Source organism: Salmo trutta, chromosome 18, assembly GCF_901001165.1.
Source record: "Salmo trutta chromosome 18, fSalTru1.1, whole genome shotgun sequence".
Classification (NCBI taxonomy): Eukaryota; Metazoa; Chordata; class Actinopteri; order Salmoniformes; family Salmonidae; genus Salmo; species Salmo trutta.
Window position 1 is genome coordinate 4,052,673 of NC_042974.1, and position 27,983 is coordinate 4,080,655.

At 44.8% G+C, this 27,983-nt stretch overlaps 2 protein-coding genes across 5 annotated transcripts in view; both read right to left on the minus strand.

The window, feature by feature from the left end:
• Positions 1-7,600: 7,600 nt before the first annotated feature.
• LOC115152777 (E3 ubiquitin/ISG15 ligase TRIM25-like) lies at positions 7,601-8,970 on the minus strand. Its single transcript, XM_029697565.1, has one exon. The coding sequence runs from the start codon at positions 8,917-8,919 to the stop codon at positions 7,669-7,671; it is 1,251 nt and encodes a 416-aa protein (XP_029553425.1). The 5' UTR covers positions 8,920-8,970; the 3' UTR covers positions 7,601-7,668.
• A 7,195-nt stretch (positions 8,971-16,165) lies between these two features.
• The window catches only part of LOC115152774 (E3 ubiquitin-protein ligase pellino homolog 1), a 41,891-nt gene continuing 30,073 nt past the window's right edge, over positions 16,166-27,983 (minus strand). For 3 of the 4 annotated variants that reach the window (XM_029697562.1, XM_029697561.1, XM_029697560.1), the window contains exons 6-8: positions 27,693-27,881; positions 19,350-19,784; positions 16,166-17,932 (exon numbers count right to left, since the gene is read on the minus strand). In XM_029697562.1, the coding sequence (XP_029553422.1) occupies positions 17,534-17,932; positions 19,350-19,784; positions 27,693-27,881 (1,023 nt within the window). In that variant the 3' untranslated portion in view covers positions 16,166-17,533. The remainder of the gene's footprint in view (positions 17,933-19,349; positions 19,785-27,692; positions 27,882-27,983) is intronic. The other variant, XM_029697563.1, reaches the window with a different exon arrangement.

The following is a 27,983-nucleotide window of genomic DNA, read 5'->3' on the forward strand; positions in this document are numbered from 1 at the left end:
TTTCCTTGTTTGTGCAGAGGAGGAGTGGCCTCCACAAGGGCAATAAGAAACTTCCTGGTTCTGTGTGCAGTGTGCAAATCCTTGCCTGCAGAGGACACATCCCTGTTTCTCAGTCCTTTCTGCTCTGGCTGAGACTGGTTCATCATGGTCTTTACGTTCATCTATCAGACAGATATAACAGATACCCTGCTGATCATCTATCAGACAGATATAACAGATACCCTGCTGATCATCTATCAGACAGATATAACAGATACCCTGCTGATCATCTATCAGACAGATATAACAGATACCCTGCTGATCATCTATCAGACAGATATAACAGATACCCTGCTGATCATCTATCAGACAGATATAACAGATACCCTGCTGATCATCTATCAGACAGATATAACAGATACCCTGCTGATCATCTATCAGACAGATATAACAGATACCCTGCTGATCATCTATCAGACAGATATAACAGATACCCTGCTGATCATCTATCAGACAGATATAACAGATACCCTGCTGATCATCTATCAGACAGATATAACAGATACCCTGCTGATCATCTATCAGACAGATATAACAGATACCCTGCTGATCATCTATCAGACAGATATAACAGATACCCTGCTGATCATCTATCAGACAGATATAACAGATACCCTGCTGATCATCTATCAGACAGATATAACAGATACCCTGCTGATCATCTATCAGACAGATATAACAGATACCCTGCTGATCATCTATCAGACAGATATAACAGATACCCTGCTGATCATCTATCAGACAGATATAACAGATACCCTGCTGATCATCTATCAGACAGATATAACAGATACCCTGCTGATCATCTATCAGACAGATATAACAGATACCCTGCTGATCATCTATCAGACAGATATAACAGATACCCTGCTGATCATCTATCAGACAGATATAACAGATACCCTGCTGATCATCTATCAGACAGATATAACAGATACCCTGCTGATCATCTATCAGACAGATATAACAGATACCCTGCTGATCATCTATCAGACAGATATAACAGATACCCTGCTGATCATCTATCAGACAGGTATAACAGATACCCTGCTGATCATCTATCAGACAGATATAACAGATACCCTGCTGATCATCTATCAGACAGATATAACAGATACCCTGCTGATCATCTATCAGACAGATATAGCAGATACCCTGCTGATCATCTATCAGACAGATATAGCAGATACCCTGCTGATCAGACAGATATAGCAGATACCCTGCTGATCAGACAGATATATCAGATACCCTGCTGATCAGACAGATATAACAGATACCCTGCTGATCAGACAGATATAACAGATACTCTGCTGATCATCTATCAGACAGGTCCCATTCCTCTCCAGAGAGACTGAGTCAAATCAGAGGTCCCATTCCTCTCCAGAGAGACTGAATCAAATCAGAGGTCCCATTCCTCTCCAGAGAGACTGAATCAAAGCAGAGGTCCCATTCCTCTCCAGAGAGACTGAACAGCTGGGACTCTACATGTGTTCTCCTGATCGCTGATAGATTCCAGAGAGACACTACTGTCCTGTTGTGTACTACATACAATCATTTTTAAAGAGAGAAAATTACAGCCCCATTTCCCACTTAGACATCCCACACAAAAACAAACACCTGCCTGATCTCACACACACACTTGCCACCTAACAATGTCACCCACCCCTGAATGCTTATCTTTCACTCCTGACGTGTGTAGAAGACTAGTTCTTTGTGATTGGCTTGAGATAGAGAAACATCCCAAATGGTACCCTATCCCCTATATAGTGCACTACATTTCAGCAGAACCCTATGGGCCCTGGTCAAAAGTAGTGCACTACATAGGGAATAGGGTGCCACTTGGGACATATGCGGAGATTGTGACTGCCGAGGGGAAAAACTACACGGATGTGCAAAACATTACAGTAACAATACATTTATTTCACACATTTAATAACTCTGCAACAGCACCTTCTCTCTGGTCTGCAGGTCTGATAGGAGTGTTTTAACAATAACACAAACCACTAAACCAACAGGGATATGATGTATGCATCAGCAGCACATTAGTGTAACTTGACGTCTGTATTTTACACATCACTGCACACTACAGCGATTGGATAAAGGTGTGTTATATTCTAGGACTGGTATAGTAATAATAGAACACGTCCATTGTTCTTATACAGTAGCATGTTAGATTCACCGTGGAGAAAATCAAGACATGCATGAACACGGAGAGGAAGCGTTTTTTGCACTCGGATCAAAGTGAAGAAGAAGCTCTGATCTGGACTAATTCAAAAGCATCTCTCCTGTTCCATCAGAATAAACCACTAACAACCCTCCTCTCTCACACAGACACACATTCATTACAGAGAACCCTCTTCAAAACAGTTCCACAAAGCCTGACACATCACAACACACTGACACACACACAACTCTGACATCACAACACACTGACACACACACAACTCTGACATCACAACACACTGACACACACAACTCTGACATCACAACACACTGACACCCACACAACTCTGACATCACAAGACACTGACACACACACAACTCTGACATCACAAGACACTGACACACACAACTCTGACATCACAGAGGCTTTAGTAGTATCTTTATTGACTCTGAAGCAGCTTATCTTTATTGACTCTCTGGAGCAGCTTATCTTTATTGACTCTCTGGAGCAGCTTATCTTTATTGACTCTCTGGAGCAGCTTATCTTTATTGACGCTCTGGAGCAGCTTATCTTTATTGACGCTCTGGAGCAGCTTATCTTTATTGACTCTGGAGCAGCTTATCTTTATTGACTCTCTGGAGCAGCTTATCTTTATTGACTCTGGAGCAGCTTATCTTTGACTCTGGAGCAGCTTATCTTTATTGACACTCTGGAGCAGCTTCTCTTTATTGACTCTCGGGAGCAGCTTATCTTTATTGACTCTCGGGAGCAGCTTATCTTTATTGACTCTCGGGAGCAGCTTATCTTTATTGACTCTCGGGAGCAGCTTATCTTTATTGACTCTCGGGAGCAGCTTATCTTTATTGACTCTCGGGAGCAGCTTATCTTTATTGACTCTCTGGAGCAGCTTATCTTTATTGACTCTCGGGAGCAGCTTATCTTTATTGACTCTCGGGAGCAGCTTATCTTTATTGACTCTCGGGAGCAGCTTATCTTTATTGACTCTCTGGAGCAGCTTATCTTTATTGACTCTCTGGAGCAGCTTATCTTTATTGACTCTCTGGAGCAGCTTATCTTCATTGACTCTCTGGAGCAGCTTATCTTTATTGACTCTCTGGAGCAGCTTATCTTTGTTGACTCTCTGGAGCAGCTCTGACAGGACGGAGGGAAGAAAGAGGTAGAAATTAAGGCAGTAAAGGATGTAGATGTCAGAACTCATCCAGGGGGGAAGATGTCCTGGTTTTCTTCTCACAGAGAAGTTGAATGAACTTGTTAATCTCAGAAACCTGGAACTACAACAATTGAGAATAATTGTGTCACACGTTACTTGAGTCTGTCCACAAGAGATTATGAATATGTTAATGCTGAGAGAGACAAAGAGAGAGAAAGGCTCTAGTATCATGTGACTATGAAATAACACAGACTATTTCAACCACAAGAGGACAGAGTTGAGCTAACGCTATTCACAATACAATGGCAACATTTGAGTAACAATACAAATGAAAATACAATGAAAATATAAAATGTGTCATGTTTTAAACTTTATTGTTTAAAGTCGGTACAAAAACTGTTAAATCAGAAAACATTCTCAGCTTTTGCCTTAAAGCATCAGAAATTCTCCAGACAGAAGAGATACTCTAGCTCTGGTCCAGGGTGCTACTGCTCAGCCTTCCTTCACTAACGCCCAGGACCAGAGCTAGAGAGAGGGGTAGAGAAACAGAGACACCATGCAGACAGTATACAGAGACAGACAATGGCTGAGTCCAAAATGCACCCTATTCCCTATATAGTAGAGCTAGGTGATATGGACCAAAATCCATATGGTGATAAATTGCCTGAATTGATGCGATACCGATAAATAGAACAATCTGTTTATAACATTAATCTGCACCACAGTTTGTATTATTCTCCTTTAAACTACTACTACTGATCGGTACTGCCGGTGTGGATAATGATCGGTTTAATATGATAAGTGATCGGTACTGCCGGTGTGGATAATGATCGGTTTAATACGATAAGTGATCGGTACTGCCGGTGTGGATAATGATCGGTTTAATACGGTAAGTGATCGGTACTGCCGGTGTGGATAATGATCGGTTTAATACGATAAGTGATCGGTACTGCCGGTGTGGATAATGATGGGTTTAATACGATAAGTGATCGGTACTGCCGGTGTGGATAATGATGGGTTTAATACGATAAGTGATCGGTTCTGCCGGTGTCGATAATGATCGGTTTAATACGATAAGTGATCGGTTTAACGTCCTGGCTGTACTATACAGTGCACTACTATTGACCAGAGCCCTATGAAGGGAACAGAGTACCATTAGGGACGACCAGAGCCCTATGAAGGGAACAGAGTACCATTAGGGACGACCAGAGCCCTATGAAGGGAACAGAGTACCATTAGGGACGACCAGAGCCCTATGAAGGGAACAGAGTACCATTAGGGACGACCAGAGCCCTATGAAGGGAACAGAGTACCATTAGGGACGACCAGAGCCCTATGAAGGGAACAGAGTATCATTAGGGACGACCAGAGAGTAAAGCCCTTACTTGCACACGTTCCCCAATAAAGAGGAACACAGTGCCTTTGACAAGTCCATAGAACAGCTGACAGACAAGATGTTAAGAGTATCATCAACACCCTACGCAACAACGCAACACCCTACGCAACAACGCAACACCCTACGCAACAACGCAACACCCTACGCAACAACGCAACACCCTACGCAACACCGCAACACCCTACACAACATGGTGATCCTGCTTATTTACAAATTGCAGGGCTGAACACGTTTGTATATTTTTACTACACAATAACCCTAACAGCCATTTGGCTCAGCTTGTGTTGCGTACTTACGTAGAGTATAAACATGAGGCTGTGGACAGTGGGCTGTAGAAGACAAGACAGACACCTTCAACTACTGATGAGGTATCCTCTGAAGTCTGTTGCAAGGAGAGTGTCTGGATGTCTATGGGCCAGACAGAGGTGTGTGTGTGTGTGTGTGTATCTATGGGCCAGACAGAGGTGTGTGTGTGTATCTATGGGCCAGACAGAGGTGTGTGTGGTGTGTATCTATGGGCCAGACAGAGGTGTGTGTGTGTGTGTGTGTGGTGTGTCTATGGGCCAGACAGAGGTGTGTGTGGTGTGTATCTATGGGCCAGACAGAGGTGTGTGGTGTATATCTATGGGCCAGACAGAGGTGTGTGTGTGTGGTGTGTCTATGGGTCAGACAGAGGTGTGTGTGTGGTGTGTCTATGGGCCAGACAGGGGTGTGTGTGGTGTGACTATACGGCAGACAGAGGTGTGTGTGGTGTGTCTATACGGCAGAAAGAGGTGTGTGTGTGGTGTGTCTATACGGCAGACAGAGGTGTGTGTGTGGTGTGTCTATACGGCAGAAAGAGGTGTGTGTGTGTGTGTGGTGTGTCTATACGGCAGAAAGAGGTGTGTGTGTGTGTGTGTGTGTGTGTGTTCTCCCTGAGGTAAGTATCAGTCAGATTCAGAGAGCAGCGGAGATACCTCTGTATACAATACACACACACACAAAATACTGTACAAAATACACACTCAGAGTAAAAACATGATCAAATACCATCCATAGACAATTTATACTAAGTAATGCCCCCCCCCCCCACTGAATTCTGAAGGTTGAAGTTCAGGACTACTTTTTACACTGAGGTATTTTGTCCCTATAAATACTGTTTCATTCAGAATTATCGTGACGACTAGATACTTAAGAAGAGAATGACATTCAACATGACCGGTCTGTCTTTACACAGGCAACAGTGTGTGTGTGTGTGTGTGTGTGTGTTCAACACTCATTCATAACTACAGACAGCAATCACATAGCTGTCAATCTAGCTAACCAATCAAGGGACTACAAATCCCAAGTTGCTCGAAAAGTAGGAAGTCTGCATCCAAATCTATTGCTTCAAATGTGAAAGGTCATGGCAATGCCTTGTGGGAAAAAATTAACAGTTATAACACGGTGTAGGGTGGAGTTGCCCCTAGATGCTGATCTTGAGTCAGTTTCACATTTTCCCCACTAATGGTTCAGGTTAGGATTGGGGGAGGGGAAGCTGATCCTAGATCTGTACTTAGGTCTGTCTTTACACAGGCGTGTGTGTGTGTGTGTGTGTGTGTGTGTGTGTGTGTGTGTGTGTGTGTGTGTGTGTGTGTGTGTGTGTGTGTGTGTGTGTGTGTGTTCAACACTCGTTCAAAACTACAGACAGTTTGACAGCTATGTGATTTCTGTCTAACAAATCAGAGCAGAGTATCAGAATATACACCGAGGCTCTAACTCACGCATGCGGAACCACAACCATTTGCTCACGCCCCTGTTAGGTGGGTGTGGTCTGTTAAATACAGGTGTGACCATTTGAAATCACAAAAGTTTGCTCAGAACAGCACAGTTTCAGTTGAATCAAACGTTGCACACAATTGAGTCCTGCTGATCACGGTCCATGTCCACAGTGCACATTTTGCAGAAATCTATTTCCACTCTGACGACTGAAGGTCTTTGAGAATCTCCACAGGCTGAAGGAAATTATAGTGCAGTCACAAGGTAACGCAGAGCTAGTGATCCGGTAAACCTCCACTGTTAATGGCCTGAGCAGTGGCAGGAGCAGGGGAGTGTGTGTGCAGAGTCCTGGGAACACATAAAGATAAGCCCTGGTCAGTGGAAATAAGGCCTGCCCAAGCAGTTGGTCAGCGAAAACACACACAGTATTTAGTGCTTTAACCTTCGGTGGAAAAAGTACCCAATTGTCATACTTGAGTAAAAGTATAGATACCTTAATAGAAAATGATTCATAAAAGTCATCCAGTAAAATAGTACTTGAGTAAAAGTCTAAAAGTATTTGGTTTTAAATATACTTAAGTATCAAAAGTAAAAGTATAAATAATTTCAAATTACTTATTTAAAGCAAACCATTTAATTATTTTAATGTTTTATTTACAGATAGCCAGGGACACACCAACACTCAGACATCATTTACAAACAAAGCATTTGTGTTTATTGAGTCCACCAGATCAGAGGCAGTAGGGATGACCAGGGATGTTCTCTTGATAAGTGTGTGAATTGGACCATTTTCCTGTCCTGCTAAGCATTCTAAATGTAACTTGTACTTTTGGGTGTCAGGAAAAATTTATGGAGTAAAAAGTTCATTTTACTTATGAATGTAGTTAAGTAAAAGTAAAAGATGTCAAAAAAATAACAAATAAAATAAAGTATAGATACTCAAAACAACTACTTAAGTACTTAAAAGTATTTTTACACCACTGGCTTTAAGTCTACTTTGGATGGTGAGTGTGTGAGTGGAGTTAAGGTGTGTGTCATGTCATTTCAGAATATACAGATACTGTGAAACACAACAAACACACACTCTCTCCTGCTCCTTTTACGGACACACAGTTTATCTACAAGATGACAATAGTATTATCAACTCACTCCTTAATATAACTAGGAACATTTACCCATGTGGCCATGCTGCGTTTTTCTCTTGCCACAATGAACACAAAATCCCCAGAAACCACTATGTTTTCCAACAAAGCCTTCATAATACGTTCTGTGATATTGTGGGACAGATGCTGCTGCTCTGGTGCTTGGCTTTGCTGACTGCAGTATGTGGACAGCTTTCACTGCTGCTGATATCTTCACTACTCCCTCCTTACAGCAGAGCATCAGCTTTTCCTGGAGGTCAGAGGTCATCACTGTCTTAAAATCACAACCTTGGTTATGGATGATGGCAGGCATCTCTTCAGAAACAGGGGGGGTACTGTGGTCTTTGAACCTTTGGAGGAAGTGGATGTTGTCCTCTGTGTGTGAGAACTGCTCCAGCTCAGCATCTCTCCTCCTCAGCTCAGCCACCTCCTGCTCCAGTCGCTCCAGGAGGCCTTCAGCCTGACTCACTTCAGCCTTCTCCTGGTCTCTGATCAGCTCCTTCACCTCAGAGCACCTTGTCTCCATGGTGCGGATCAGCTCAGCAAAGATCCTCTCGCTGTCGTCCACGGCTGCCTGTGCAGAGAGCTTCAGAGAGTCCACAGCCTGTCTCAGCTCCTGCATCTCCTTCTCTCTCTCCTGGATTCTCTGCTGGGATTTCTGTTGCTTCTCCCCCACCTGCTTCTGTTTCTCAGTCCTCTCTGCTGCAGCTGAGACTGTATCATGGCCTTTATGTTCATCCATGGTACACAGATAACAGATACACTGCTGATCGGTACGACAGTAAACCTCCAGCAGTTTGTCATGTTGAGAGCAGATCTTCTCCTGTAGTTGTGTGGAGGCTTTGACCAGCATGTGCTTCTTTAAGGCAGGGAAATTATAGTGAGGCTGGAGGTGAGTCTCACAGTAAGAGGCCAGACACGCCAGACAGAACATGAGGGCTTTGTGTTTTCTCCCAGTGCAGAAATCACACTCCACATCTCCAGGTCCAGCATAACAGTGAGCAGGAGGAGCAGCATGAAGAGCAGTATGTTTCAGGTTCTCCACCACTTTAGCCAGCAACGTGTTTCTGTTCAGAACAGGCCTTTGGACAAAGGTCTGTCGGCACTCTGGGCAGCTGTAAACACCTTTCAGGTCAACCTGATCCCAGCAGCCCTCAATACAGCCCATACAGTAGCTGTGTCCACAGGAAGTAGTCACCGGATCCTTCAGTAGATCCAGGCAGATTGAACAGCTAAATGAATCTCGATCTTCAAAAAATGCCTCTGCCATTTTGACACTCACTAACAAACAGCGCAGAGGAGTATCAGAGATAACTTTCGATTTCCTTGTTTGTGCAGAGGAGGAGTGGCCTCCACAAGGGCAATAAGAAACTTCCTGGTTCTGTGTGCAGTGTGCAAATCCTTGCCTGCAGAGGACACATCCCTGTTTCTCAGTCCTTTCTGCTCTGGCTGAGACTGGTTCATCATGGTCTTTACGTTCATCTATCAGACAGATATAACAGATACCCTGCTGATCATCTATCAGACAGATATAACAGATACCCTGCTGATCATCTATCAGACAGATATAACAGATACCCTGCTGATCATCTATCAGACAGATATAACAGATACCCTGCTGATCATCTATCAGACAGATATAACAGATACCCTGCTGATCATCTATCAGACAGATATAACAGATACCCTGCTGATCATCTATCAGACAGGTATAACAGATACCCTGCTGATCATCTATCAGACAGATATAACAGATACCCTGCTGATCATCTATCAGACAGATATAACAGATACCCTGCTGATCATCTATCAGACAGATATAACAGATACCCTGCTGATCATCTATCAGACAGATATAACAGATACCCTGCTGATCATCTATCAGACAGATATAACAAATACCCTGCTGATCATCTATCAGACAGATATAACAGATACCCTGCTGATCATCTATCAGACAGATATAACAGATACCCTGCTGATCATCTATCAGACAGATATAACAGATACCCTGCTGATCATCTATCAGACAGATATAACAGATACCCTGCTGATCATCTATCAGACAGATATAACAGATACCCTGCTGATCATCTATCAGACAGATATAACAGATACCCTGCTGATCATCTATCAGACAGATATAACAGATACCCTGCTGATCATCTATCAGACAGATATAACAGATACCCTGCTGATCATCTATCAGACAGATATAACAGATACCCTGCTGATCATCTATCAGACAGATATAACAGATACCCTGCTGATCATCTATCAGACAGATATAACAGATACCCTGCTGATCATCTATCAGACAGATATAACAGATACCCTGCTGATCATCTATCAGACAGATATAACAGATACCCTGCTGATCATCTATCAGACAGATATAACAGATACCCTGCTGATCATCTATCAGACAGATATAACAGATACCCTGCTGATCATCTATCAGACAGATATAACAGATACCCTGCTGATCATCTATCAGACAGATATAACAGATACCCTGCTGATCATCTATCAGACAGATATAACAGATACCCTGCTGATCATCTATCAGACAGATATAACAGATACCCTGCTGATCATCTATCAGACAGATATAACAGATACCCTGCTGATCATCTATCAGACAGATATAACAGATACCCTGCTGATCATCTATCAGACAGATATAACAGATACCCTGCTGATCATCTATCAGACAGATATAACAGATACCCTGCTGATCATCTATCAGACAGATATAACAGATACCCTGCTGATCATCTATCAGACAGGTATAACAGATACACTGCTGATCATCTATCAGACAGATATAGCAGATCCCCTGCTGATCATCTATCAGACATATATAACAGATACCCTGCTGATCATCTATCAGATAGATATAATAGATACCCTGCTGATCATCTATCAGACAGGTCACATTCCTCTCCAGAGAGACTGAATCAAAGCAGAGGTCCCATTCCTCTCCAAAGAGACTGAATCAAAGCAGAGGTCCCATTCCTCTCCAGAGAGACTGAATCAAAGCAGAGGTCCCATTCCTCTCCAGAGAGACTGAATCAAATCAGAGGTCCCATTCCTCTCCAGAGAGACTGAATCAAATCAGAGGTCCCATTCCTCTCCAGAGAGACTGAATCAAATCAGAGGTCCCATTCCTCTCCAGAGAGACTGAACAGCTGGGACTCTACATGTGTTCTCCTGATCGCTGACAGATTCCAGAGAGACACTACTGTCCTGTTGTGTACTACATACAATCATTTTTAAAGAGAGAAAATCACAGCCCCATTTCCCACTTAGACATCCCACACAAATATAGTGCACTACGTTTCAGCAGAACCCTATGGGTCTTGGTCCAAAGTAGTGCACTACGTTTCAGCAGAACCCTATGGGTCTTGGTCCAAAGTAGTGCACTACGTTTCAGCAGAACCCTATGGGTCTTGGTCCAAAGTAGTGCACTACGTTTCAGCAGAACCCTATGGGTCTTGGTCCTAAGTAGTGCACTACGTTTCAGCAGAATCCTATGGGTCTTGGTCCAAAGTAGTGCACTACCTTGGGAATAGGGTACCATTTGGGACAGATCCAGAGGTTGTGACTGCCAAGGGGTAAAACTACACGGCTGTGCAAAAACATTACAGTAACAATAAATTAATATGACACCTTTAATAACTCTGCAACAGCACCTTCTCTCTGGTCTGCAGGTCTGATAGGAGTGTTTTAACAATAACACAAACCACTAAACCAACAGGGATATGATATACAGGTGATGTCGGAAGTTCACATACACTTAGGTTGGAGTCATTAAAACTCATTTTTCAACCACTCCACAAATTTCTTCTTAACAAACTATAGTTTTGGCAAGTCGGTTACGATATCTACTTTGTGCATGACACAAGTAATTTGACAACAATTGTTTACAAACAGATTATTTACCTTACAATTCACTGCATCACAATTCCAGTGGGTCAGAAGTTTACATACACTAAGTAGACTGTGCCTTTAAACAGCTTGGAAAATTCCAGAAAATGATGTCATGGCTTTAGAAGCTTTTGATAGGCAAATGCACATAATTTGAGTCAATTGGAGGTGTACCTGGCCTACCTTCAAACTCAGTGCCTCTTTGCTTGACATCATGGGAAAATCAAAAGAAATCAGCCAAGACCTCAGAAACAAATTGTAGACCTCCACAAGTCTGGTTCATCCTTGGGAGCAATTTCCAAACGCCTCAAGGTACCACGTTCATCTGTACAAACAATGGTATGCAAGTATAAACACCATGGGACCACGCAGGCGTCATACCGCTCAGGAAGGAGACTTGTTCTGTCTCCTAGAGATGAATGTACTTTGGTGCGAAAAGTGCAAATCAATCCCAGAACAACAGCAAAGGACCTTGTGAAGATGCTGGAGGAAACAGGTACAAAGTATCTATATCCAATGTAAAACGAGTCCTATATCGACATAACCTGAAAGGCCGCTCAGCAAGGAAGAAGCCACTGCTCCAAAACCGCCATAAAAAAGCCAGACTACGGTTTGCAACTGCACATGGGGACAAAGATCATACTTTTTGGATGTGATGAAAGAAATTAAAGCTGAAATAAATCATTCTCTCTACTATTATTCTGACATTTCACATTCTTAAAATAAAGCGGTGATCCTAACTGACCTAAGACAGGGGATTTTTACTAGAATTAAATATCAGGAATTGTGAAAAACTGAGTTTAAATGTATTTGGCTAAGGTGTATGTAAACTTCTGACTTCAACTGTATTTATCAGCAGCACATTAGTGTAACTTGACGTCTGTATTTTACACATCACTGCACACTACAGCGATTGGATAAAGGTGTGTTATATTCTAGGACTGGTATAGTAATAATAGAACACGTCCATTGTTCTTATACAGTAGCATGTTAGATTCACCGTGGAGAAAATCAAGACATGCATGAACACGGAGAGGAAGCGTTTTTTGCACTCGGATCAAAGTGAAGAAGAAGCTCTGATCTGGACTAATTCAAAAGCATCTCTCCTGTTCCATCAGAATAAACCACTAACAACCCTCCTCTCTCACACAGACACACATTCATTACAGAGAACCCTCTTCAAAACAGTTCCACAAAGCCTGACACATCACAACACACTGACACACACAACTCTGACATCACAACACACTGACACACACACAACTCTGACATCACAACACACTGACACACACACAACTCTGACATCACAAGACACTGACACACACACAACTCTGACATCACAAGACACTGACACCCACACAACTCTGACATCACAGAGGCTTTAGTAGTATCTTTATTGACTCTGGAGCAGCTTATCTTTATTGACTCTCTGGAGCAGCTTATCTTTATTGACTCTCTGGAGCAGCTTATCTTTATTGACTCTCTGGAGCAGCTTATCTTTATTGACTCTGGAGCAGCTTATCTTTATTGACGCTCTGGAGCAGCTTATCTTTATTGACGCTCTGGAGCAGCTTATCTTTATTGACTCTGGTGCAGCTTATCTTTGACTCTGGAGCAGCTTATCTTTATTGACACTCTGGAGCAGCTTATCTTTATTGACGCTCTGGAGAAGCTTATCTTTATTGACTCTGGAGCAGCTTATCTTTATTGACTCTCTGGAGCAGCTTATCTTTATTGACTCTGGAGCAGCTTATCTTTGACTCTGGAGCAGCTTATCTTTATTGACACTCTGGAGCAGCTTATCTTTATTGACTCTCTGGAGCAGCTTCTCTTTATTGACTCTCGGGAGCAGCTTATCTTTATTGACTCTCGGGAGCAGCTTATCTTTATTGACTCTCGGGAGCAGCTTATCTTTATTGACTCTCGGGAGCAGCTTATCTTTATTAACTCTCTGGAGCAGCTTATCTTTATTGACTCTCTGGAGCAGCTTATCTTTATTGACTCTCTGGAGCAGCTTATCTTTATTGACTCTCTGGAGCAGCTTATCTTTATTGACTCTCTGGAGCAGCTTATCTTCATTGACTCTCTGGAGCAGCTCTGACAGGACGGAGGGAAGAAAGAGGTAGAAATTAAGGCAGTAAAGGATGTAGATGTCAGAACTCATCCAGGGGGGAAGATGTCCTGGTTTTCTTCTCACAGAGAAGTTGAATGAACTTGTTAATCTCAGAAACCTGGAACTACAACAATTGAGAATAATTGTGTCACACGTTACTTGAGTCTGTCCACAAGAGATTATGAATATGTTAATGCTGAGAGAGACAAAGAGAGAGAAAGGCTCTAGTATCATGTGACTATGAAATAACACAGACTATTTCAACCACAAGAGGACAGAGTTGAGCTAACGCTATTCACAATACAATGGCAACATTTGAGTAACAATACAAATGAAAATACAATGAAAATATAAAATGTGTCATGTTTTAAACTTTATTGTTTAAAGTCGGTACAAAAACTGTTAAATCAGAAAACATTCTCAGCTTTTGCCTTAAAGCATCAGAAATTCTCCAGACAGAAGAGATACTCAAGCTCTGGTCCAGGGTGCTACTGCTCAGCCTTCCTTCACTAACGCCCAGGACCAGAGCTAGAGAGAGGGGTAGAGAAACAGAGACACCATGCAGACAGTATACAGAGACAGACAATGGCTGAGTCCAAAATGGCACCCTATTCCCTATATAGTAGAGCTAGGTGATATGGACCAAAATCCATATGGTGATAAATTGCCTGAATTGATGCGATACCGATAAATAGAACAATCTGTTTATAACATTAATCTGCACCACAGTTTGTATTATTCTCCTTTAAACTACTACTACTGATCGGTACTGCCGGTGTGGATAATGATCGGTTTAATACGATAAGTGATCGGTACTGCCGGTGTGGATAATGATCGGTTTAATACGATAAGTGATCGGTACTGCCGGTGTGGATAATGATCGGTTTAATACGATAAGTGATCGGTACTGCCGGTGTGGATAATGATCGGTTTAATACGATAAGTGATCGGTACTGCCGGTGTGGATAATGATCGGTTTAATACGATAAGTGATCGGTACTGCCGGTGTGGATAATGATCGGTTTAATACGATAAGTGATCGGTACTGCCGGTGTGGATAATGATGGGTTTAATACGATAAGTGATCGGTACTGCCGGTGTCGATAATGATCGGTTTAATACGATAAGTGATCGGTACTGCCGGTGTCGATAATGATCGGTTTAATACGGTAAGTGATCGGTACTGCCGGTGTCGATAATGATCGGTTTAACGTCCTGGCTGTACTATACAGTGCACTACTATTGACCAGAGCCCTATGAAGGGAACAGAGTACCATTAGGGACGACCAGAGCCCTATGAAGGGAACAGAGTACCATTAGGGACGACCAGAGCCCTATGAAGGGAACAGAGTACCATTAGGGACGACCAGAGCCCTATGAAGGGAACAGAGTACCATTAGGGACGACCAGAGCCCTATGAAGGGAACAGAGTATCATTAGGGACGACCAGAGAGTAAAGCCCTTACTTGCACACGTTCCCCAATAAAGAGGAACACAGTGCCTTTGACAAGTCCATAGAACAGCTGACAGACAAGATGTTAAGAGTATCAACACCCTACGCAACAACGCAACACCCTACGCAACAACGCAACACCCTACGCAACAACGCAACACCCTACGCAACAACGCAACACCCTACACAACATGGTGATCCTGCTTATTTACAAATTGCAGGGCTGAACACGTTTGTATATTTTTACTACACAATAACCCTAACAGCCATTTGGCTCAGCTTGTGTTGCGTACTTACGTAGAGTATAAACATGAGGCTGTGGACAGTGGGCTGTAGAAGACAAGACAGACACCTTTAACTACTGATGAGGTATCCTCTGAAGTCTGTTGCATGGAGAGTGTCTGTTTGGATGTGTATGGGCCAGACAGGCGGGTGTGTGTGTGTGTGTGTGTGTGTGTGTGTGTGTATCTATGGGCCAGACAGGCGTGTGTGTGTGTGTGTGTGTGTGTGTGTGTGTATCTATGGGCCAGACAGGTGTGTGTGTGTGTGTGTGTGTGTGTGTGTGTGTGTGTGTGTGTGTGTGTGTGTGTGTATGTATGTATGTATATCTATGGGCCAGACAGGTGTGTGTGTGTGTGTGTGTGTGTGTATATATATATATATATATATATATCTATGGGCCAGACAGGCGTGTGTGTGTGTGTGTGTGTGTGTGTGTTCTCCCTGAGGTGAGTATCAGTCAGATTCAGAGAGAGTGGAGATACCATCTGTACACAATACAACATATACTGACACACACTATGTTCTTCTACCCACGTGGGGACCTACAATTCATTTCCATTCAAAATCCTATTTTCCCTAACCTTAACCTAACAGCTGAGCTTAAAATTGCCTTTGTATTCATGAGGACGTGGTAAATGTCCCCATGAGGGAGAATTTCCCTTGTTTTACTAGCCTTGTGGGGACTGTGGGGGATTTTAGGTCCCAAAAAGGATATAAGAACCAACCCACAAAATACTGTACACAAAATATACACTCATACAGTAAAAACATGATCAAATACCATCCATAGACAATTTATACTAAGTAATGCCCCCCCCCCACTGAATTCTGAAGGTTGAAGTTCAGGACTACTTTTTATACTGAGGTATTTTGTCCCTATAAATACTGTTCCATTCAGAATTATCGTGACGACTAGATACTTAAGAAGAGAATGACATTCAACATGACCGGTCTGTCTTTACACAGGCAACAGTGTGTGTGTGTGTGTGTTCAACACTCATTCATAACTACAGACAGCAATCACATAGCTGTCAATCTATCTAATCAATCAAGGGACTACAAATCCCAAGTTGCTCGAAAAGTAGGAAGTCTGCGTCCAAATCTATTGCTTCAAATGTGAAAGGTCATGGCAATGCCTTGTGGGAAAAAATTAACAGTTATAACACGGTGTAGGGTGGAGTTGCCCCTAGATGCTTTTCTTCAGTCAGTTTCACATTTTCCCCACTAATGGTTCAGGTTAGGATTGGGAGAGGGGAAGCGGATCCTAGATCTGTACTTAGGGGAAACTTCCCCCCTTACACACAGCCAGAACTCCCCATCAGACAGACAACACAGAGGTTTCAATATGACAGGACGTTGTCATGGATACTCAATAGATACATGATGTGGGGGGGGGGGACACACACACACACACCGCTATACACAAAACTGAACCCCCAAAACACACCTTGGTCGTACTCATTACTGCATACCGTAGCAAAACGTTTCGCAACGGAAAACAAACGTTTCTCATTAGACCAATTGAGGTAGGTTCCTTCCTGTTTGCTTCCAGTGAATACGACCCTTGACCTTGAAATCTGCTATTATTATAGTCTAATAGCACAATAAAAATGTTAAAGAGTATTGAAGTGAAGCATATTGACCAAGAAGAGTAAAGGAGAGTAACTAATGTAGCTTGTCTTCATTTTGGAGTTGAGTTATTATGAAGTCTGGGCAGAAATAAAGGACTTTAAGTCTTAAACATGGATACGGATGGATATTGCAACAAAGGAGAATAAACCCATATGTGGTCATATGTTAGTACAATAGATAAATACAGTTTACAGTTCTTTCAGAAAACTCAATTATATCCCCCAGTAGTGTTTTGGTTTCTTTTTCTGTTTCACATGAAAATATAGAAATCTTTGTTTTCATTCCCAATAAAAATCAAAAATAGAAAAGGTCACTTAAAAACACAGAGAGACAAACGGAAACGGAGAGAATAGTCCAGAAAATCCCCCCCCACCCCAAAATCCCAGGGAGTTGGAAGTTATATGCTTTTTGTTATAAACGTCGTTCCTTTGCGACCAAAAAGAAAGTAGTTCCGACCAAGGACAAATAGTCCCCCTAGTCGAGTGGGCCCTGGAAGATGAGTCTAACGTATCCCTGCTCGCCGCTCAGTTGCTGGGCGCAGAAGGGACAGGCGGCGTGGAAGGTGTGTGTTCCGTGCGGCAGCGGGATCTGACTCCAGAACACAGCCGTCTTCTCAGAACACACGTGACCACACGGTGAGAAGGCGTGGGTGGGCGGAGCCGTGTCCAGATAGAAGCTTGCCTCGCAGCCCAACCAGAGGGGAACGTACGGCCCACTAGCTCGACACATAGGACACTCCCTGCTCCGGCCCGGCTCCCTCTCCTCCTGGTCCCGGTCCAGCCTGTCTCTGTCCCGGTGGCTCCCCCAGTTGTGGTAACCATGGACGTGGCCACACTGGAGATAGACCCACGGCTGCTTCTCATCTGGGGTGTCCTACAGTAGATGAGATACATTGTAAGTAATCCCATAAGGGGAGAATGGAATAGTCACCAGCAACACATACAGCAACAACAGAAACACTTGGATACATCAGAAAACAAACAGAACAGAAACCCCCTGCTGCCTTCTCTACAACTGGTCTTTCCCTACTAGCTCTGACTTTACTCATTAAGGACAAATGTACTGACTATGACTGAGATGTGGTGGTCTCACCTAGCCACTAACTGTAGTATCTCTGGATAAGAGTCTGCTAAATGACTCACTACTGTAGTGGCTCTGGATAAGAGTCTGCTAAATGACTCACTACTGTAGTGGCTCTGGATAAGAGAGTCTGTTAAATGACTCACTACTGTAGTATCTCTGGATAAGAGTCTGCTAAATGACTCACTACTGTAGTATCTCTGGATAAGAGTCTGCTAAATGACTCACTACTGTAGTGTCTCTGGATAAGAGAGTCTGTTAAATGACTCACTACTGTAGTGGCTCTGGATAAGAGAGTCTGTTAAATGACTCACTACTGTAGTATCTCTGGATAAGAGAGTCTGCTAAATGACTCACTACTGTAGTCTCTCTGGATAAGAGAGTCTGCTAAATGACTCACTACTGTAGTATCTCTGGATAAGAGAGTCTGCTAAATGACTCACTACTGTAGTATCTCTGGATAAGAGTCTGCTAAATGACTCACTACTGTAGTATCTCTGGATAAGAGAGTCTGCTAAATGACTCACTACTGTAGTATCTCTGGATAAGAGAGTCTGCTAAATGACTCACTACTGTAGTATCTCTGGATCAGAGTCTGCTAAATGACTCACTACTGTAGTATCTCTGGATAAGAGAGTCTGCTAAATGACTCACTACTGTAGTATCTCTGGATCAGAGTCTGCTAAATGACTCACTACTGTAGTATCTCTGGATAAGAGAGTCTGCTAAATGACTCACTACTGTAGTATCTCTGGATCAGAGTCTGCTAAATGACTCACTACTGTAGTGTCTCTGGATAAGAGAGTCTGCTAAATGACTCACTACTGTAGTATCTCTGGATAAGAGAGTCTGCTAAATGACTCACTACTGTAGTGGCTCTGGATAAGAGAGTCTGCTAAATGACTCACTACTGTAGTGTCTCTGGATAAGAGAGTCTGCTAAATGACTCACTACTGTAGTATCTCTGGATAAGAGAGTCTGCTAAATGACTCACTACTGTAGTGGCTCTGGATAAGAGAGTCTGCTAAATGACTAAAATGGCTGGCTCAGTTGATAGAGCATGGAGCCATCAACACCAGGGTCGTGAGTTTGATTCCCGCTGGGGCAACCAGAAGGAAAATGTATGTAATAACTGCTGTAAGTGCAAAACATTTATTTGGGGGGGATATATTTTCTTTTGTATTGTCATTGTATCAGGGAGGGAACTTGCCTTGCGTCTCATGGAGGGGAAGGCCAGGGTGTTGAAGCCGACGGGACACTGGGGCCTGGCTGCGTTGATTTCCTGACGTAGCGCCTCCAGGTGTTTGACGGTGGGGGTGCGGCTCAGGCCCTCGGCCGTGCGCCACAGGAGCGTGGCTCCACACAGGTCTATCAGAGAGCCATCCACCAGCTCCTGGCTCTCTGCCTCCACCTGAGGGGAGAGGGGACAATCTTCAAAACACAGGTCTATCAGAGAGCCATCCACCAGCTCCTGGCTCTCTGCCTCCACCTGAGGGGAGAGGGGACAATCTTCAAAACACAGGTCTATCAGAGAGCCATCCACCAGCTCCTGGCTCTCTGCCTCCACCTGAGGGGAGAGGGGACAATCTTCAAAACACAGGTCTATCAGAGAGCCATCCACCAGCTCCTGGCTCTCTGCCTCCACCTGAGGGGAGAGGGGACAATCTTCAATATACGCGTCAATATATGCAACAATATGCATAATTTCATCATCAGAACAGAACATTGGTTAAAACATCACACATTAAACCTACTTTTAAAACGTCCAGATGATTACACTTTAATAAAATGTAAACTGAGATTCAGCGATATGACATCACCACGAGCAGCACAGCAGATATTGAGATGAGCACGATGCATGACTTCACTCTCTCAGTCCCACCGAGTATCTGTGCCTGACTTCACTCTCTCAGTCACACCGAGTATCTGTGCCTGACTTCACTCTCTCAGTCACACCGAGTATCTGTGCCTGACTTCACTCTCTCAGTCACACCGAGTATCTGTGCATGACTTCACTCTCTCAGTCACACCGAGTATCTGTGCATGTACACAGGTGCGCTTCACGCTGCTACAAGGACTGAGCTACTGGACCAAAACAACAGAGAAGTTTAGCCGCGCGCTTCAACGCTCTTAGTTGTTGAGGAAATGGACCGGACAATATTGCTGTTTACTTTGTGCATCTCTAAGTCTACTTTTAAGGAGCACAGTGTTGAAGGGGTGTAGTGTCTAGTATAGCCCTGTAGGTGGCAGGCTAGCCCATCTGTTCTCCATGTCTCTGTAGGGAGGTTGGAGAGCTGGTACACATTACTGACAAACACACACACACACACACACACACACACACACACACACACACACACACGACACACACGACACACACGACACACACACGACACACACACGACACCCAACTCACATCCTGTCTCAAACACGATACGACACCCAACTCACATCCTGTCTCAAACACGATACGACACCCAACTCACATCCTGTCTCAAACACGATACGACACCCAACTCACATCCTGTCTCACACACGACACCCAACTCACATCCTGTCTCACACACGACACCCAACTCACATCCTGTCTCACACACGACACCCAACTCACATCCTGTCTCACACACATACACACAACTCACATCCTGTCTCACACACACACACACACACACACACACACACACACACACACACACACACACACACACACACACACACACACACACACACACACACACACACACACACACACACGTCACACGTCACACACAAAATCATGTCACACTCTCATTATAAATCAAGGTTTTTATCAACACATACTGTAAGGACTCCAGGCCCTGGGGAGTGTGTGAGTGTGTGTTCTATGGGTCTATCCTTAATTACAATCACTTCAACCCTGAACACTGAAACTGGGGAAGGACAAACAGGCCTACTGGCTCTGGGTTCTGGTGGGGTGTGTGTGGGGGGGGGGGGGGGGGGTGTAGTGTAGGGTGTGTGTGTGGGGGGGGGGGGGGGGGGGTGTAGTGTAGGGTGTGTGTGGGGGTAGGGTAGGGTGTGTGTGAACATGTCTGCATGCGCACATCTGTGTGTTTGTATGGATGGTTTGTGCATGTGTGTGTGTAGGGGAGGATGTGTCTGTGTGAGGGGGAGGGTGTGTGTGTGTGTGTGTGTGTGTGTGTGGGGGGGGGGTGTAGTGTAGGGTGTGTATGGGGGTAGGGTAGGGTGTGTGTGTGTGGGGGGTAGGGTGTGTGTGAAGGGCATACTGTAGGACACTATGCTGCTGTGTTGACTGCTTCTGTTTCCCCCAGTCACCTGCCTGGTGGAGAGTCCTCTACTGACCGACACACACACTGTCATATATCACTATCTAAATGTACAGCTACAGGCTGGGTATACTGCCATAGGCTACAGGCTCAAATCAACTACAGGCTGGGTATACTGCCATAGGCTACAGGCTGGGTATACTGCCATAGGCTACAGGCTCAAATCAACTACAGGCTGGGTATACTGCCATAGGCTACAGGCTCAAATCAACTACAGGCTGGGTATACTGCCATAGGCTACAGGCTGGGTATACTGCCATAGGCTACAGCCTCAAATCAACTACAGGCTGGGTATACTGCCATAGGATACAGGCTGGGTATACTGCCATAGGCTACAGGCTGAAATCAACTACAGGCTGGGTATACTGCCATAGGCTACAGGCTCAAATCAACTACAGGCTGGGTAAACTGCCATAGGCTGCAGGCTGGGTATACTGCCATAGGCTACAGGCTCAAATCAACTACAGGCTGGGTATACTGCCATAGGATACAGGCTGGGTATACTGCCATAGGCTACAGGCTGAAATCAACTACAGGCTGGGTATACTGCCATAGGCTACAGGCTCAAATCAACTACAGGCTGGGTATACTGCCATAGGCTACAGGCTGGGTAAACTGCCATAGGCTACAGGCTGGGTATACTGCCATAGGCTACAGCCTCAAATCAACTACAGGCTGGGTATACTGCCATAGGCTACAGGCTGAAATCAACTACAGGCTGGGTATACTGCCATAGGCTACAGGCTCAAATCAACTACAGGCTGGGTGTACTGCCATAGGCTACAGGCTGGGTATACTGCCATAGGCTACAGGCTCAAATCAACTACAGGCTGGGTAAACTGCCATAGGCTACAGGCTGGGTATACTGCCATAGGCTACAGGCTCAAATCAACTACAGGCTGGGTATACTGCCATAGGCTACAGGCTGGGTATACTGCCATAGGCTACAGCCTCAAATCAACTACAGGCTGGGTATACTGCCATAGGCTACAGGCTGAAATCAACTACAGGCTGGGTATACTGCCATAGGCTACAGCCTCAAATCGACTACAGGCTGGGTATACTGCCATAGGCTACAGGCTGAAATCAACTACAGGCTGGGTATACTGCCATAGGCTACAGGCTCAAATCAACTACAGGCTGGGTATACTGCCATAGGCTACAGGCTCAAATCAACTACAGGCTGGGTATACTGCCATAGGCTACAGGCTGGGTAAACTGCCATAGGCTACAGGCTGGGTATACTGCCATAGGCTACAGGCTCAAATCAACTACAGGCTGGGTATACTGCCATAGGCTACAGGCTGGGTATACTGCCATAGGCTACAGGCTCAAATCAACTACAGGCTGGGTATACTGCCATAGGCTACAGCCTCAAATCAACTACAGGCTGGGTATACTGCCATAGGCTACAGGCTGGGTATACTGCCATAGGCTACAGGCTGAAATCAACTACAGGCTGGGTATACTGCCATAGGCTACAGGCTGGGTATACTGCCATAGGCTACAGGCTGAAATCAACTACAGGCTGGGTATACTGCCATAGGCTACAGGCTGGGTAAACTGCCATAGGCTACAGGCTGGGTATACTGCCATAGGCTACAGGCTGGGTATAATGCCATAGGCTACAGGCTCAAATCAACTACAGGCTGGGTATACTGCCATAGGCTACAGGCTGGGTATACTGCCATAGGCTACAGGCTCAAATCAACTACAGGCTGGGTATACTGCCATAGGCTACAGGCTCAAATCAACTACAGGCTGGGTATACTGCCATAGGCTACAGGCTGGGTATACTGCCATAGGCTACAGGCTGAAATCAACTACAGGTTGGGTATACTGCCATAGGCTACAGGCTGGGTATACTGCCATAGGCTACAGGCTGAAATCAACTACAGGCTGGGTATACTGCCATAGGCTACAGGCTGGGTATACTGCCATAGGCTACAGCCTCAAATCAACTACAGGCTGGGTATACTGCCATAGGCAACAGCCTCAAATCAACTACAGGCTGGGTATACTGCCATAGGCTACAGGCTGAAATCAACTACAGGCTGTGTATACTGCCATAGGCTACAGGCTGAAATCAACTACAGGCTGGGTATACTGCCATAGGCTACAGGCTCAAATCAACTACAGGCTGGGTATACTGCCATAGGCTACAGGCTCAAATCAACTACAGGCTGGGTATACTGCCATAGGCTACAGGCTCAAATCAACTACAGGCTGGGTATAATGCCATAGGCTACAGGCTGAAATCAACTACAGGCTGGGTATACTGCCATAGGCTACAGCCTCAAATCAACTACAGGCTGGGTATACTGCCATAGGCTACAGGCTCAAATCAACTACAGGCTGGGTATAATGCCATAGGCTACAGCCTCAAATCAACTACAGGCTGGGTATACTGCCATAGGCTACAGGCTGAAATCCCTGACATTCACACTAAACCTAAGACATGTCAAGGAGAAGACAAAGGCCTAAACATGTTCTTGTCCTAAATTTAGCTTTTTCCTTAAATAAATGTTTTGACCACTAAAAGGGTCTTGCTAAGGCTTTACCAGGCTTCTTTAGTTGGAGCTGAAAAGTTCAGATTAAAAATAGGCCAATCTGTGATTGAAGAATATAACTTAGAAAATGCCTAATTAGTTTAGTTTGACTGTCTTCCAAATATAAGCTTGTTATCCTTCACCGTTTATAAACAATGTAAATGTAAAACTTGGTTAAATCTATATGTTTGACATCATGGATGGTCAGTCCTTGTATCCACTGCTCTGCCTGTGAACATGAGAGGGGTTCCATTTCTCCAGCCCCTCCCTCGGCTGTTTACCAAGTCAGTAACGGGTAACACTTGGTTTTTGCCCCTTTAAATTCAGGATAAATGATGAAGTGTGGTATCGTTCTTCTTCCCCATGACATTACTGGACCCTGCAGCTGTGTGGAGGTTCATTTAATTCATGTGACTGCACTACTTTATACAGGAGGAAACAGGGAAGGTGGGTGACTACACTACTTTATACAGGAGGGAACAGGGAAGGTGGGTGACTGCACTACTTTATACAGGAGGGATTCAGGGAAGGTGGGTGACTGCACTACTTTATACAGGAGGGAACAGGGAAGGTGAGTGACTACACTACTTTATACAGGAGGGATCAGGGAAGGTGAGTGACTGCACTACTTTATACAGGAGGGAACAGGGAAGGTGAGTGACTGCACTACTTTATACAGGAGGGAACAGGGAAGGTGAGTGACTGCACTACTTTATACAGGAGGGATCAGGGAAGGTGGGTGACTGCACTACTTTATACAGGAGGGAACAGGGAAGGTGGGTGACTGCACTACTTTATACAGGAGGGAACAGGGAAGGTGGGTGACTGCACTACTTTATACAGGAGGGATCAGGGAAGGTGAGTGACTGCACTACTTTATACAGGAGGGAACAGGGAAGGTGGGTGACTGCACTACTTTATACAGGAGGGAACAGGGAAGGTGAGTGACTGCACTACTTTATACAGGAGGGAACAGGGAAGGTGAGTGACTACACTACTTTATACAGGAGGGAACAGGGAAGGTGAGTGACTACACTACTTTATACAGGAGGGATCAGGGAAGGTGGGTGACTGCACTACTTTATACAGGAGGGAACAGGGAAGGTGGGTGACTGCACTACTTTATACAGGAGGAAACAGGGAAGGTGGGTGACTGCACTACTTTATACAGGAGGGAACAGGGAAGGTGGGTGACTGCACTACTTTCTACAGGAGGGAACAGGGAAGGTGAGGGAGTACATTACTTTATACAGGAGGGTACAGGGAAGGTGGGTGTCTGCACTACTTTATACAGAAGGGCTCAGGGAAGGTGAGGGAGTACATTACTTTATACAGGAGGGCTCAGGGAAGGTGGGTGACTACTTTATACAGGAGGGGACAGGGAAGGTGAGGGAGTACATTACTTTATACAGGAGGGCTCAGGGAAGGTGAGGGAGTACATTACTTTATACAGGAGGGCTCAGGGAAGGTGGGTGACTACTTTATACAGGAGGGCTCAGGGAAGGTGGGTGACTACTTTATACAGGAGGGTTCAGGGAAGGTGGGTGACTACTTTATACAGGAGGGCTCAGGGAAGGTGAGGGAGTACACTACTTTATACAGGAGGGCTCAGGGAAGGTGGGTGACTACTTTATACAGGAGGGCTCAGGGAAGGTGAGGGACTACACTACTTTATACAGGAGGGCTCAGGGAAGGTGAGGGACTACACTACTTTATACAGGTCATTTTCCTGTGGCATTCTGTAGATGCCTGGTTCCCACCGGTGTGCCGAGGCCTTGAGGAACTCTCAGGAGCTGTGAAACCTGATTTTTTTAATACTCACTTATTAACGTGACCAGTGGACTTTTGACTTGGGAGCACTAGTGGCGGTCAGGTAAAACATTAAACGTTACTTGGTTATATCTGTGTGGTTGTTTTAAGTCCAGTGTTCTCAAGCTAATGTTACATTTGAGAGGTGAGCATCCAAAGCAAAAGTCATTTATTTCTTAATATATGGCTCTGGGCTTAGCTATACCAGAACCCCTGGTACTGTATGGCTCTGGGCTTAGCTATACCAGAGCCCCTGGTACTGTATGGCTCTGGGCTTAGCTATACCAGAGCCCCTGGTACTGTATGGCTCTGGGCTTAGCTATACCAGAGGCTCTGGTACTGTATGGCTCTGGGCTTAGCTATACCAGAACTCCTGGTACTGTATGGCTCTGGGCTTAGCTATACCAGAGCCCATGGTACTGTATGGCTCTGGGCTTAGCTATACCAGAGTCCCTGGTACTGTATGGCTCTGGGCTTAGCTATACCAGAACTCCTGGTACTGTATGGCTCTGGGCTTAGCTATACCAGAGCCCATGGTACTGTATGGCTCTGGGCTTAGCTATACCAGAGTCCCTGGTACTGTATGGCTCTGGGCTTAGCTATACCAGAGCCCCTGGTACTGTATGGCTCTGGGCTTAGCTATACCAGAGCCTCTGGTACTGTATGGCTCTGGGCTTAGCTATACCAGAGCCTCTGGTACTGTATGGCTCTGGGCTTACCAGAGCCCCTGGTACTGTATGGCTCTGGGCTTAGCTATACCAGAACCTCTGGTACTGTATGGCTCTGGGCTTAGCTATACCAGAGCCTCTGCTATAGAAACACACAGAGCATGGCTGTGTCTCCGTGGTTGGACCTTTACAATGCAGAAAACTGCTTGTCTCTAACCCAAACCATTCAAAACTAAAAGACCGGAGCTACATTTCTCTCTTCCTGCCACGTTCTGCCTAAGAACAGCCCTTAGCCGTGGTTTATTGGTCATATACCACACTCCCTCAGGCCTTACTGCTTAAATATACTACAGTATTTGTTTCCCATGTGGGCTAAGAGTCGTGGAAAGTTGGTAGAATCTTTTTCAAAATGATTCACAGCTGTAACAGCAGCCAAAAGGTGCTTCCACCAAGTATGACCTCTGGGCTGTGAAGACATACACAATCAAGACATCTTCATTTTTGGTTTTATTCATTAGGAAAAATAGGTTGTGTAGATCGGAAGGAAATAAATCTAATTTAATGTCTTTTTAGATTTCCTTGTCAGGCAGATAAATATGAAGACTGTGCAAAGCGTAGGTGTAGACTTTCACCAGGCTCTGTACATGATGTAACGGGACGTTTCTATTGGTGCCCGCCCAGTATCTAAAACAGCCAATCAGCTGTGAAATAGGAAGTGGGTTCTTTAATGCTGGACAACACATGGTTAACGCTTCACTATTAAAAGCTCCACATAACATACTCGTTCATTTGTTGCTGCACCGGGAGACATGAGGAGAGGGATGAGAGAAGGAGGGGAGGAGGAGAGGGATGAGAGGAAGCGAGGAGAAAGAGGGGAGGTGGGATGATGCTTGATAAAGACCTGCGCTGCCATTTGGAATTGCTAACGAGTAGTGAAATAAAAACTACTTGTGGAATCATATCTCTCTATCCCTCTCCCTTTATAGTAGAATGTGTTTTCACATTACCTCTCTCCTCCCTCTCTCCCCCCCTTCTTTCACCATCTTGCCCTGTGTGTGTGTGTCTGTCTCTCTCACCACCTTGCCCTGTGTGTGTCTCTCACCATCTTGCCCTGTGTGTGTGTGTGTGTGTGTGTGTGTGTGTGTGTGTGTGTGTGTGTGTGTGTGTGTGTGTGTGTGTGTGTGTGTGTGAGAGAGTGTCTCACCATCTTGCCCCGCTGCTGAGCAGAGCGGGTCTCTCGGAGGGTGAAGACGTTTCCGCAGACGGAGATCTCTCTCCAGACGCCCGGTTTGGAGTCCTCTGTGAAGCCGTGGCGAGGGTGCATCACCAGCACGCCGTTGGTGGTCAGCCCGTCCATCTGACCGTCACACGTCTTCCATTTAGCTGCCTTCTCCTGGCGGGGGAATAGAAAGTAAGTTGTTCATTGTCTTTATGGTGACATGATTTACTGAGCTGTGTGGTATGTACCTTTCTGAATAGTTTAACAAATCAAATC